The 13300-nt window shown below is 30.6% G+C and overlaps 2 protein-coding genes across 2 annotated transcripts; both read left to right on the top strand.

Annotated features, from left to right (window-relative positions):
* The first annotated feature begins 5173 nt into the window (after positions 1-5173).
* LOC107023881 (L-ascorbate peroxidase 1, cytosolic) lies at positions 5174-8349 on the top strand. The gene is made up of 10 exons (XM_015224714.2): positions 5174-5270; positions 6117-6245; positions 6448-6622; positions 6695-6760; positions 7141-7189; positions 7302-7387; positions 7474-7553; positions 7668-7770; positions 7861-7919; positions 8025-8349. Exons 2-10 carry the CDS (start codon positions 6127-6129, stop codon positions 8038-8040), a joined length of 753 nt encoding a protein of 250 aa, XP_015080200.1. The 5' UTR covers positions 5174-5270; positions 6117-6126; the 3' UTR covers positions 8041-8349.
* A 1019-nt stretch (positions 8350-9368) lies between these two features.
* Positions 9369-13049, top strand: LOC107021181 (pentatricopeptide repeat-containing protein At4g02820, mitochondrial). Its single transcript, XM_015221791.2, has 3 exons — positions 9369-9520; positions 10590-10922; positions 11600-13049. Exons 2-3 carry the CDS (start codon positions 10617-10619, stop codon positions 12854-12856), a joined length of 1563 nt encoding a protein of 520 aa, XP_015077277.1. The 5' UTR covers positions 9369-9520; positions 10590-10616; the 3' UTR covers positions 12857-13049.
* The last annotated feature ends 251 nt before the right edge of the window (positions 13050-13300 follow it).

Genomic DNA, 13300 nt, shown 5'->3' with positions numbered 1-13300 from the left:
AAGGAATAGTTGGTGATTACAAATAATTATTGTGGTGTAATAGTAAGTATATTTTTATTTTTAATAAAGATATCTCAGGTTTGAGCGAATATCCTTGAATACAAAGTCACCTGTGTTTAAGAGTATTTTACCTCTCTCTTTAATGTGAGATTTTCCGACGCGAATTCAGATTTAGTCTGACACACCCACTTAGCCATCAAATATAATATTATTTATATGATATTTTATTCGTTTAAAAAAGAATGACATTATTTACTTTATAATCTGTCTTAAAAAGAATGATCTTTTTTTTTGTAACAACTTTTCACGTGATATGTTTAAAACTATAAGATTAAAGAATAATTTTATACATTTGACATAACTTTAATTTAGGACGACTTGATCAGAAGTCTTTTTATTTTTTTAACTCTATGTCAAGTAAAATTATACTATTCTTTATAGGGAAAAGGGTCTGATATACCCCTCAACTTTGTCATTTGGAGCTGATATACCCTCGTTATAAAAGTGGCTCATATATGCCCTTACCGTTGTACAAACGGCTCACATATACCCCTGCCGTTACAAAATGGCTCACATATACCCTTCATTTAACGGAAGTTAAAAAATTAGTTTTAAATTTATATTTATTACTTCTAATTTTTTTTAAAAAATTATTTAGGGGTATATATGATTCTTTTATCAAAGTTCAAGGTATATTTTAATTTTTTTCATACATAAATTATTTTTTGACTTCTTTTATTATAATTATTTGAATTTCTTATTCTTATTTTGTTTTTTCTTTCATTCCTTAGTTTAAAGAATAAAAAATTAAACTATTTTTTTTTTGTGTGTATTGTAATTTAATTCCGTATTCGAAAAAAATTTGGTCATCTACAATAAGTTTTACAAGAATATTAGTGAAACATAAATAAATTTGATTATCAAAATAATAATTATAAATTAGTCATTGAAACAAAAAAAAAGTCAAAAAAATATGTTTGACAAGGATTAAATTTACTCATATGGGATTATATTTTTTAGAAAAAAATAATAAAAATTTAGATTAAAATTATTATTTTTTTCATTTCCGTTAGAGGAAAAGGGTATATGTGAGTCATTTGTTTATAAGTAGGGGTATATATGAACCACTTTCATAACAAGGGGTATATCAGCTCTAAATGACAAAGTTGAGGGTATATCAGACTCTTTTCCCTTCTTTATAAGACGGAGGAAGTATTTAATATTTGCATAACTCAGATTCAAACCAGTTACCAAACGATAATGAGGCTAACAATGACAATACCATCGAGGGTAGTGAAGTCATTTAGCAATGAAAGATGTTTAAAAAGTAAGTGTGAACGCATAAAATAGTATGAAGATTCGTTTTTGTACGTTGAAGTAGCTCAGGCCAATTGTTTTCCACGTCGTCGCGTGGAAATGGGCATATGACTGAAGGAGCCATCAGCCCCTGACCAATAAAATTGCGGGCTTTTGTTGACATTGACAGCAAAATCATGAGATTATATTATAAACAACAAAAGCACCTAACCATGTGACATCCACACGTACCAATTTTAAAAAATAAAATTAGTACATTTTAAAATTGGAAAAATTGATCAAAATCATAATATGATCTATTCATACTATAGACTAATTTCTTTAGGATTTTTTTTTTTTGTCTTTTTTAACTTGTAAATTAGAAATATTCTTCAAGAATAAATCCTTTTAGCCATTAAAGTTTGACCCAAATTCGATCAGAATGATAAAAAAATTTATTTACACTATAAACTGTTGGGATATATGTAATTGTCTTATGGTAATTTTTATCAAATAGAGTAGTAAAAATCTTTGTTTAAATAGATCATTGTATATATATGTATCCATTGCTTATATAGTAGAGTATGTTGTGTATAAAGTATTTTAATTTATATGCGGAAGATAAAATTGTCCCGTGCATATAAGTTATAAAGTAAGTCTCTCCCTACTTTTTATTTTTGGGCAACTTTCACATATATCAAAAATAAAATTCATATTTGTATGTACAACAAATTTTACATAATTGCGCTCCATAGCAAATTTATATATATATAATTCGCTATACATGTACAATTTAAACGAATTGCATAAAACGAGAAAAAGAGAAATTATATATAATTTGAATTGTATAAAATGAGAAAGCGAGAAAGACAAAATTAAATTGTATAAAACGAGAAAGAGAGAAACTATATATAATTTGAATTGTATAAAATGAGAAAGCGAGAAAGACAGAATGAATTGTATAAAACGAGAAAGAGAGAAATTATATACAATTTAAATTTGTATAAAACGAGAAACACAGAAAGGCAAAAAAATACAATTGAATGAATTGTATAGAACTAGAAAGAGACAAATAATATACGATTTGAATTTGTATAAACGAGAAAGACAAAAGAGACTTAAGTATAAAAATATTTGTATTGTATAACTATAAGTGTATAGGAAGAAGATATATGTATTTGCATGTATCTATACAATTATCCTTTATTTTTTTACTTAAAAGTGATTTTAGTTTAACTTTTTATATTTTACTTAAAAATTACTTTTATTAAGTCAATTCAGACGGGCTCTTAATATCGAAAACAAAAGAGCAATGATTTATGATATAATGGTTAAGACAATGACCTAGTTAAAAATTAAAATCAATCCAACCCAAATTTGGTTGAGTTAAAATAGGTAAGGTAATGGATAACATTACAGGTTAATACTCAACTCAATCCAATTTTTATTATGCTTAATTGTTTATTTTTAAAAAAAAATTATTTTAGTAATTAATAAAATTATTTTCTTTATTACAACTATATTCAACATATCAAGTTGGGAAAAAAATTAAAAATATTTTGGTAAGATTTTTCATAAATCAAGTTTTTTTTTTATAAAAAAAGTACAATATATTTTTCTTAAACTATTTAATTTTTAATAGATTGAGCTAATGAATGAGAGGGTCAATAACCTATGCAATTTTAAACAGGTTGAGCGGGTTGAATTTGATTTTACCACCCTTAAAATTAACACATAAATTATTGTTTATATTTTGAAAAAGAAAAGATGTGTGGACAATAGAAAAATATAAATATTTTAAGAGAAATATGACTAGATCAAATAAATATATCTATTTTATACTAATTAATCAAGTTATTGATTATATTAAGTAGGCGTTTGGACATGCGATGCCGTATCACGATATGATATCGTGAAATGAAATCATCGTTTGGACATGTCATTTTACGCTGATTTCATCTCATAATTCCGTATCATGCGAGATGTGATACCATATTCTCCAAAAATCATGATATGGAATCACATGGTGATACCATATCAAGATTTGAGATGTTTTAAACAAAATTGATCCACGAGTTTATATTTTGTTAAACAACCCCACATTTATAACTACTAATCATTTATTTTGACATGTAAATAAAATTTATGATCACATCATGACTTTTTAAAATTTATTATTCTCACCGATATAAAATTTATTATTCTGACTAACACATAGTAACTTTAACTCACACTTCATGATTGTTGAGTAATAAAATCTTGAAGAGTCCACGCGAGGTGTTTCATTTTTACTTAAATATATTGATGAAACAATTACTTAAGTAGACAACAAATAACTTTGTCATGATTTATATTTTTGTTGATTTGATATATTGAATAAACAATTGGGGCTATTTTAATAGTATTAGAACTTATGGGAGTTTTATGTTTATAAGAAAATAAACAACACCAAAGTTTCATATCATGTCCAAACAAAGCTTAAATTTCGTCTCATAATTCTATATCATGATTTTATATCATAATACTAATATCGCATGGCCAAACGAGCCCTAAGCTAAATGATAAGGTATAAATATTAATATCAGTAATTCAATAACTTAAAATATTGAATAATATGATACATAAAAATTATTCTAAGATTTAGTTATGGTGGGATTAAAAAATTAGAGACGGTCGACGTGGGAGGGAGAGGGGGACAGTACATTTCGACGAGGAACAATATAATAATTAGATTTTCTTATAATTTAATATGTTCAAATAAGATATCATAAATTTAAAATAATTAAAAATAATAATTTGATATTATCCATATATCGCTCGAATAGGTATGTGGGAGGTCCCTTTAGTCACCCAAAATTTCATAATAATTTTGAAAGGAATCATTTATAGCATCAATGTGTTCACATTTGTTTCTTAAATAAATTAAAGATGCTGCCAATCATATGCTTCTATTGATATATGACATTTTATTTCTGACTTATGTCCATTGGTGGCTTTTAAAAATTATTTGTACAATTTATTTACATATTTTAATTAAAATTGTTATTTATTGGACGCTTTAATACTAATAAATACTCCATATTTGTTGAACATAAAATGAAAATTTGCTTTAAAAACATATTTCGTTTATCCCATACATATTATCTTAACATTATCACAAATTAAATTACTACACATGATACATGAACCCAATTTAGAAAAAGATATAAAATTCTCAATTTATGTGATATCAAAATAAAATATTTGTCATAATTTCAATAATTATAATTCTATATTTTGATATGATATCTTTACATCAATCTAGTTATTTGCTTATTAATTTAGCATTTTATTTTGTATTTTGTAACGTATTATAATAATATTTTAAATTATATACGGACTAAATGAATTATATGAATTTAAAGGAGAAAGTATTAGTAGCACAGAGAGTTTGAACAGAAAAAGAGGTAGATTAAGAAAATGAATAGATAAATAAAGTATACGAACAACATGAGGTTAAAGAGAAGGTATAAAAAATAAATAGGCGAAAAAGTTGTTAATTATTGAATACTAAAAAGAATTCTTCACACGCTTTAATCTCATCAATTTGTCTAATCCACATTTTATTTTAAATAATACATGAAAATATAATTAAAGAATTAAAATGAAACAAATTTGAGTAGAAGTGACAAAATAAAATTTATAAAAAAGTTAAATGGTTCGAATATGCGTTTAACCTTTTTTTTTCTTGTTTATTTGCTCATTTATTAGTTCATGATAGTGGCACTAGTAATATTTTAGTCATTAATAATATAATATAATTAATTAATTTTCACCAATTAAATCATTATAATCGTACGGTCTACATTTGCCTTCTAGAACCTTCTCTTCCCTTTTATTTCCTCATTTTGGCTTCATATTTCATTTCATTTCATTCCAGTGTTGTACACACTCTCTCTCTAGGGTTTATCATTTTTGTCTTCCTCTCTCTTCAGGTTCTTATCTCTTTCTTCTATCTGTAATGCAGCTCTATTTTATTCACTTTTTATGGATTTGATGATGTTTAGTGAAATGTGTTTATAGATTGATGTTTTCGACTGAATTTTTATTTCTGAAATGTCTTTTTTTTGCTTGGACTATGTGATCTTTACAAGAGGGTGATCTGCCATCTGTGATCTTGATATGAATCTATATATTACTAATAATTATTTGTTAAAAAATTTGTAGAAATATTTTTAAGATGAATCGCGATTTAAAATTATTGATGGAGATGTTTGGCTATGATTTATTGTTTTTTGCATTATTATTTATTATATTTTTATAAAAATGAAAAGGGTCAAAAAAATATACCTTGCCCTATTCGAAATAGGTTAAATATATATTTTTGGCTAAAAAAACTCGCTTAAACTATCCAAATTCATGAAAAATGTCTTCCTTTCTAATTGTTTGTTCCAACAAAAGGAAAAATGAGTAAATTTTTGAAATGGGATAATTTTGCTATCCTATTAAAGTTTAGGACAAGTTCTTTTGATTTTAAAGATTTAAATAAGAATTATTAGGGAGATTGAAACTAGTTGATGAACTGATAATTTTTATACAATGTCAATTTTATGAAATATAAAGTTCAATTATCAATATTAATTTTTCTACTATTTTACAGTTTCTTTATTACACTGAATCTGAGATGAAATAAGGAATAAATTTGATTTTTTTCATGAATCTGTTTTCTCATAATATTTGTGTTTTTTTTTTTGGAAAAATACCTAAGCCTTGACCCAACTATAGTATATGATTGGTTAATTTCTTGATTGTGAAACTTATTGTGGTTAAATGCTCTGTAGATCAACTACTATGGGCAAGTCCTATCCCACTGTGAGCGCAGAGTACCTCAAGGCCGTTGACAAATGTAAAAGGAAACTCAGAGCACTCATTGCTGAGAAGAATTGTGCTCCTATTATGCTTCGTCTTGCGTATGTTCTCTTCAATTGTTTTTTTTTTGGCTGATAAGTTAGACAATGAATACAATATATTTGATCAAATAGGTAATGAGTTGTATAAATGGATACTATAACACATTTTTAAATATTTGAAATTGGAAATGTTATATGAATTGAAATGATTACGAAAAAATACTAAGTGTTCTATGACCTTAAATATTTGCTGTTGTCTCAGATGGCACTCTGCTGGTACCTATGATGTGTGTTCCAAAACTGGTGGTCCTTTTGGTACCATGAGGTTCAAAGCTGAGCAAGCTCATGGTGCAAACAATGGTCTTGACATTGCTCTCAGACTCTTGGAGCCCATTAGGGAGCAGTTTCCCACCCTCTCCCATGCTGATTTCCATCAAGTATGTATCCTTGTATGGATTGTTAGTATTTAACCAAGTGCAGAACTGACTTGTTATATTCTTTTGGTGCAGTTGGCTGGTGTTGTTGCTGTTGAAGTTACGGGAGGACCTGATGTTCCCTTTCACCCTGGCAGAGAGGTTAGTTAGACTGTCTTTTGTAGCGATTCTGATTTGACTTTAATGACTAATTGAGTAGGAGATACTGACTTGTGATTTTAGGAACTTTTATCTTAATTTTGTGCATTTGGCAATAGTCTCTTCCACTACTATTTGTGAAATACTTCCCTATTGATATTGGTTAACTAAGACGTTATGATATGCATATGCTTTACATTTACGTAACGGGTTGTGTGTAAAGAACTGCTGCATAGTGAATTCTAATTTGATGATTCATATTCTTATATTTCCTTTCCTACTTTATGTATAGAAACTTTGTAGTATTATAAATTCAAAATGTGGAACATTTTCATCCCTCTTGTTTGATGAAATCTAAATTTATGTTGACGTTGCTTTGCTAGGACAAACCAGAACCACCCGTTGAAGGTCGCTTGCCTGATGCCACCAAGGGTAAGTTCTTCCTTTGATCAATAGAGAAAATTCTGATTGCAAAACATTGTGTTGAGGAACTTAATATCTCTTGCAATTTGCCTGTTGATGATCATATGTAAACCTAATGCAGGCTGTGACCACTTGAGGGACGTGTTTGTGAAACAAATGGGTCTTTCTGACAAGGATATTGTTGCACTCTCTGGTGCCCATACCTTGGTTTGTTGCGTGCTTTTACTGTTTAATCCTATTTGTTGCGAGGTTCTATTCCTACATACTTATTTCTTAGTGATATTTTTCTTCAGGGAAGATGCCACAAGGAGCGTTCTGGTTTTGAGGGACCTTGGACCGCCAATCCCCTTATCTTTGACAACTCATACTTTACGTAAGAATCTAAAACAGACATGTCCTTTTGTGGAATACTTGTTCAAAAGAAGTAGTCAATTTTTAGAGGGCTATTACCAGTTCGTTTTGTTTAGTAGACATTTATTGTTGTCAGGGAGCTTTTGAGTGGGGAAAAGGAAGGGCTCTTACAGTTGCCATCAGACAAAGCTCTCCTCAGTGATCCTGCTTTCCGCCCCCTTGTTGAGAAATATGCTGCGGTTAGTATATATAAACTGTAACTATTATTCATCTAAGTTGTAAAATGTTGTCTGTGTTGACTGATAGGAACAATTCTTTGCTTATGTCAGGATGAAGATGCCTTCTTTGCTGACTATGCTAAGGCTCACTTGACACTCTCTGAATTGGGGTAATGCATACATAATACTTATCTTCTTATTGAAAGACACATACATACATGTACAATTCTGCTTAGATATTATGTCTAACCTATCGATTTCTTTTCTATTACCAGATTTGCTGAAGCTTAAAATGGTGACGGGAAGAGTTGGGAGGGTGGTGACATATTTTGCTTTTGTTTCAATTCTGAAAAGCTCGCTGGAATTGTTGGATATCGTTAGGCTTTTTAATAAGTTTCATTTTCTTTCTTGATAATTTTCCACTTGGTACTTTGATACTTATTTTGCTAAACTTGGTACTTTTAGGAAAGAAATGAAAGATGGGAAGTTATGCACTTCAAATTGTTGTATCTACAGTGTAGCAAAATTGCGATTTTTTTAATCCTTTCTTTTGTCACAAAGTACTGTCTATAAGAATTACTGTAATTCTTTTTTCTTAAAGATGTATCTTATCTATAAATTAAAAAAAAAGAAAAATTACGCAACAAAGCAAACATATATTTTTTAAATACTCATCATAGCTATACTTTGCTAAAATTATCACTCACAACTAACATTATACATTAGTTACGTGGGTTTTACTTTTAATTTGTAAAATTAGTTATGTTTGTACATGTATAATTTGCCAAAATATACAAATTCATATGTATAATATATAATTTTTTAACCTATATATCTACACAATTCACTTCTCTCTCTGCTCTCTCTCGCTAGCCTCTCTCCTGTGTCTCTCAATCTCGCTCGCGTCTCTCCTTTATCTCCCAATCTCGCTTACCATTTATACAATTGCATATGTATAATATACAATTAATTACATAAATAATTCACCTCTCTCCCACACTCTGTTCTCTCTCGCTCGCCTTATAGAACAAAGCCTACATTTTACTTTTTGTTACTATTATTTTTAATTCTTATTATATATCTATTATTCTAAAATTTTCTAAAAGTTCTTATTTATATTTATATTTCATTTCTTTCTCATTTTCAACCATTACTTTATGAAATTCCATATAATTTTTGTATTATCTAATTTTTTTTTTGTTATGTTTATTTTTTCATTAGCATCATAAGTTATATTTGTATTTTAATTTTTAAATTGAAAGATAATTCATTGTTGGTTAAGGTTATAGACTTATATTTTTCTTTTCTTTAAATCATATTTATATGTGCTATATTGAAATTTGACAAACGAGTATTATTTGAATTTTTTTATTTTGAATTTAGAATTTTTGTTATATTTTCAATTTCATTTGTTCCAATAGTATTGACTTGAGACTTCACGTTGCAATTTGCAAGTCATTTAAGTTTTAATAAGACCTCATAAATTATTTTTCTGTCAAATATTTTAATAATTTATGACATTTTACTTATAATCTTTAACTTTTTGTCAATACTTTTAATTATAATTTTTTGATTAAAAGTTAGCAAAGGTAAATATCAAAAACAGAGAAGAAAAAGGACAAAAATATTTAAATTTATTTTTCTTAAACCTTATTCTTTCATGGGCCAAGTGGAAAACCCGAATTAAACACCAGAGGTTGAAGTGGTAAACCCTAAACCCTAACTCTCTCGCCGGCGAGTACATTGACGTTGCAAATCACTCGAACAGTAGGTGTGTTTTCTTCTGAGTTCTGATTGTTTATCATTTTTCAATTACTATATTACGTTGATAAGCCTAAGTTCAAATTTATAGCATGTATGTGTGCATCAACAACTCTTATCGGTGCTAGGTTAGCGTAGAAATAAAAGTTTATTCGGTGCTTAAAATGTGGCAATGGCAATGAACCAGAAAAATGTGGAAATTTGTAGCTTTTATGGAAGAGAAATGTTTAGAATTTAGTAAATACTACACAGTTTGCTTTTTGTGCTTAAGCTGGGAAATTGTTGGGCAGTGCGTAGCTGAATTGAGAAAGAGTAGTTAAGGTCATGGATTTAGTATTGAAAATCTGAATTGAAATCGGAAGTACATTTACTGTTATTCAAAATAAGTTGATTTAGACTGCGGTGAAGTACATTTAGTGGGAGGAGAATTACAAAGTGTCATGTTCAAATTCCAGCACAACCAAAGACAAGCCGAAAGTAATTGACGCTCAAACTTAGATGAATGAAGTGATAAGAATGATGATTCCCAATTGCCAACCTGAAAACAGTAGACTAAAAAACAATCAAGAGAAGTGAAGAGAGTAAACGTACCGAAGAGCAGAGTTTGAGACGAGGGAACTTATGGAATGTGCTAGATTGGTAAGAGATTAGAAGTGGTTGCTCTGTATGAAAAATAGGAATCCACGTGCTAAACCTCCAGCTTACGCTGAAGTTAAGATTATGGAATGTCCAAATAAACCCTATTGTTGCCAGGAAGGCATGTTGACTGTGAGTGTATGCTTATCCTCGCTTATATATTTCTTCCCATCTGCCTATGCCTAAGTCTTGGTGGACAAAGTTACTAGATACATGTGTAGATGGTGGTGGGAAATAACTAATACCTGGTGTAACAGTCGAGGTGTAAGCAAGTGGACCCGTGTAAAAAAAGAAAAACGTGGTGCAGTGCATTTGATGTATAATAATTTGCTGTTACAAAAATTCTTGACTCAAATATCTGAAAACGATGTGTTCTAAATGTGGCTTGTCCTGATATCTTCCTTTTTATGGTAATCTCGTATGTGATCTTCTTGTCAAAGCAGGCAATACAAAGTGTGTCTGTAATAAAAATGTTGCTCCGTTTGATTCGGAGATCTTATGCTGCTGTTCGCCCTCTATCGACTGAAGCTTCGACAACAGTTAAGTCCACAGGATCAGGAGGTGGAAGTGGCATTACCACTAGCTTAGAAGGTGGCACTAGTACTCGTGGCAGAGACACACTAGGGAGGAGGCTTTTGAGTTTGATCTATGCAAAACGTAGTGCTGTCATTGCTATACGCAAGTGGAAGGAAGAGGGGCACCCTGTCCGGAAGTATGAGCTCAATCGCATTGTCCGGGAGTTGCGAAGACACAAACGATATAAACACGCCCTTGAGGTTTCTCGTTCTTCTCATTAACTGTTTCATGACTTACTTTGAATCAGTTCATTTCTTAGGCTTATAGTGGTAGAGTATTGCAGCACTAGAATACATTTTCTTTGATTGTTTCCTATGCTAGCTTCTACATTTTGCCATGAAACTTGCTCAGGATGGATGGGCGGGACAGGGTAGGAACTGGAAATTATCTGCTTCTTTTGTTGAATACTCAAGTGAATTATTCTATGCTGTTAAATTGCCGAATACAAAATCATTGTACATGGTGCCGCCTTAGATTTTGATCAACGGAGTTACTAATCCAAGATATGGTGTTATATGATTGAGAAGCTAGCTGCTTTTTACAGTAGTCCCAATTGCTCCAGAGTCTCCTCACCTACTGAAGGAATTGCTAGTCTTCAAGCTTTGCTGATATTCCTTATATTATTGCTAATAAAAACCCTGACCGCTAACCAGTTAAGAATGGAATGCATGTTGTAAAAGCGTAATACAAACATGCATTTGATTTTTTCCACTGTTTGTTCTTGTTTTGTTTAAATTAAATTAATTATTGTCCTTGCTCTTGATTAAGTGTCTCATAGTTTTCTAAAAAGCCCTTGCGATAGTTTTCTGAAAAGCAAGGCGACATGCCACTTTAAATAGCATTGATATCTGCAATGTTGATGGGATTGTGTTTACAGGTTTGTGAATGGATGAGGGTACAAGATGATATCGAACTATTATCTGGTGACTATGCAGTTCATTTGGATTTGATTGCAAAAGTTCGTGGTATGAACAGTGCAGAGAAGTTTTTTGAAGACCTACCTGATAAACTGAAGGTCCAGACCACCTGTACTGCCCTTCTCCACACCTATGTCCAGCATAAGGACACTGCTAAAGCTGAGTCTTTGATGGAAAAAATGTCTGAATGCGGGTTCTTGAAGTACCCTCTTCCTTATAATCATATGCTTACCTTATACATATCCCAAGGGCAACTAGAAAAGGTTCCAGGCCTGATTCAGGAATTGAAGAAAAATACATCTCCTGATATTGTCACATACAATCTGGAGTTGGCAGTTTTTGCATCACAGAATAATGTTGAAGCTGCGGAAAAAGCGTTCCTTGAGCTAAAGAAGGCAAAATTGGATCCTGACTGGATAACATTTAGCACCTTAACCAACATCTACATTAAAAGCTCACTTCAGGATAAGGCAAAGTCAACTTTGAGAGAAATGGAGAAAAGGATTTCCAGGAAGGGTCGAACTGCATATGCTTCTCTCGTTAGTTTGCATACAAATCTACAGAGCAAGGATGAAGTTTTCCGAATATGGAAGGAGATGAAGTCACTCTTCCGTAAAGTGAATGATACAGAATATAGTTGTATTATATCGTCGTTACTGAAGTTGGATGAATTTGGAGAAGCAATGAATCTGTACACTGAATGGGAAGCTGGTTCTGTCACCAAGGATACTAGGATTGCAAATTTAATTCTTGCTGCTTACATTAACAGAAGTGAGATGGAAAATGCTGTTGATTTTCACAACAGAATGGCGCAGAAAGGCATAACTCCTAGCTGCACCACTTGGGAGCTTCTTACACGGGGTTATTTGAAGCAAAAGGAAATGGATAAAGTTCTCGAATTTTTCAAAAAAACTGTCACTAGTGTTTCAAAATGGAATCCGGATGCAAAGATGGTTCGAGAGATGTTTCATGTAGTTGAAGAGCAGGGCGACATTCAGATGGCAGAACAGTTACTAGTTACCCTTCGACATGCTAAGTTTGTGAATACAGAGATCTATAATGCACTTCTCCGAACTTATGTGAATGCTGGTAAGATGCCAATGATAGTTACAGAGAGGATGAAAAAGGATAACGTGGAGATGGATGAGGAAACGCGAAAATTAATTGGAATAACTAGCAAGATGACTGTAACTGAGGTTCCAAATGGGGTTGCTTAAGAACAAAGCTGGACTTTCAACTTTGTAAAATATTCAGATTATGCACAAGAAACTTCTGTTTTGTAGCAATTACTATGCCTACCACAACAGCCACATGTTTTCTATTTATATATCCATTGAACAGTTACTGTAATAGTTGACGTAGTGATTTCAATTTTCATTAGTCAATCAATGAAATACTCCTACTTCTGGCCAAAATAATTTTTCCTTTCTGTATCCCTCCCTAAAAATGTCCATTTTGAGGTCAGACTCACAACTCTGATGGTCAACACTCGCCATCAAGTAGTTGTATAATATATCATAGCACGTACAAAAATTACGTTAATAAGTTATATTAGTTAATAATTTAAATTATTTTAAAAACATAAGAAGATCTTATTGCTATTAAGTATAGTTATACACAACTATCAATCATGTGACAGTTATTTCAAATTAGTTAGATTT

This window comes from Solanum pennellii, chromosome 6 (assembly GCF_001406875.1).
Source record: "Solanum pennellii chromosome 6, SPENNV200".
Classification (NCBI taxonomy): Eukaryota; Viridiplantae; Streptophyta; class Magnoliopsida; order Solanales; family Solanaceae; genus Solanum; species Solanum pennellii.
This window is presented reverse-complemented; position numbering and strand designations above follow the sequence as displayed.

Coding starts and splice junctions, on each gene's coding strand:
- LOC107023881 (XM_015224714.2), top strand. CDS start 6,127: ATGGGCAAGTCCTATCCCACTGTGAGCGCAGAGTACCTCAAGGCCGTT. Junction 6,623..6,694: donor CCCATGCTGATTTCCATCAA/GTATGTATCCTT, acceptor CTTTTGGTGCAG/TTGGCTGGTGTTGTTGCTGT. Junction 7,190..7,301: donor CTTGCCTGATGCCACCAAGG/GTAAGTTCTTCC, acceptor AACCTAATGCAG/GCTGTGACCACTTGAGGGAC.
- LOC107021181 (XM_015221791.2), top strand. CDS start 10,617: ATGTTGCTCCGTTTGATTCGGAGATCTTATGCTGCTGTTCGCCCTCTA. Junction 10,923..11,599: donor GATATAAACACGCCCTTGAG/GTTTCTCGTTCT, acceptor TTGTGTTTACAG/GTTTGTGAATGGATGAGGGT.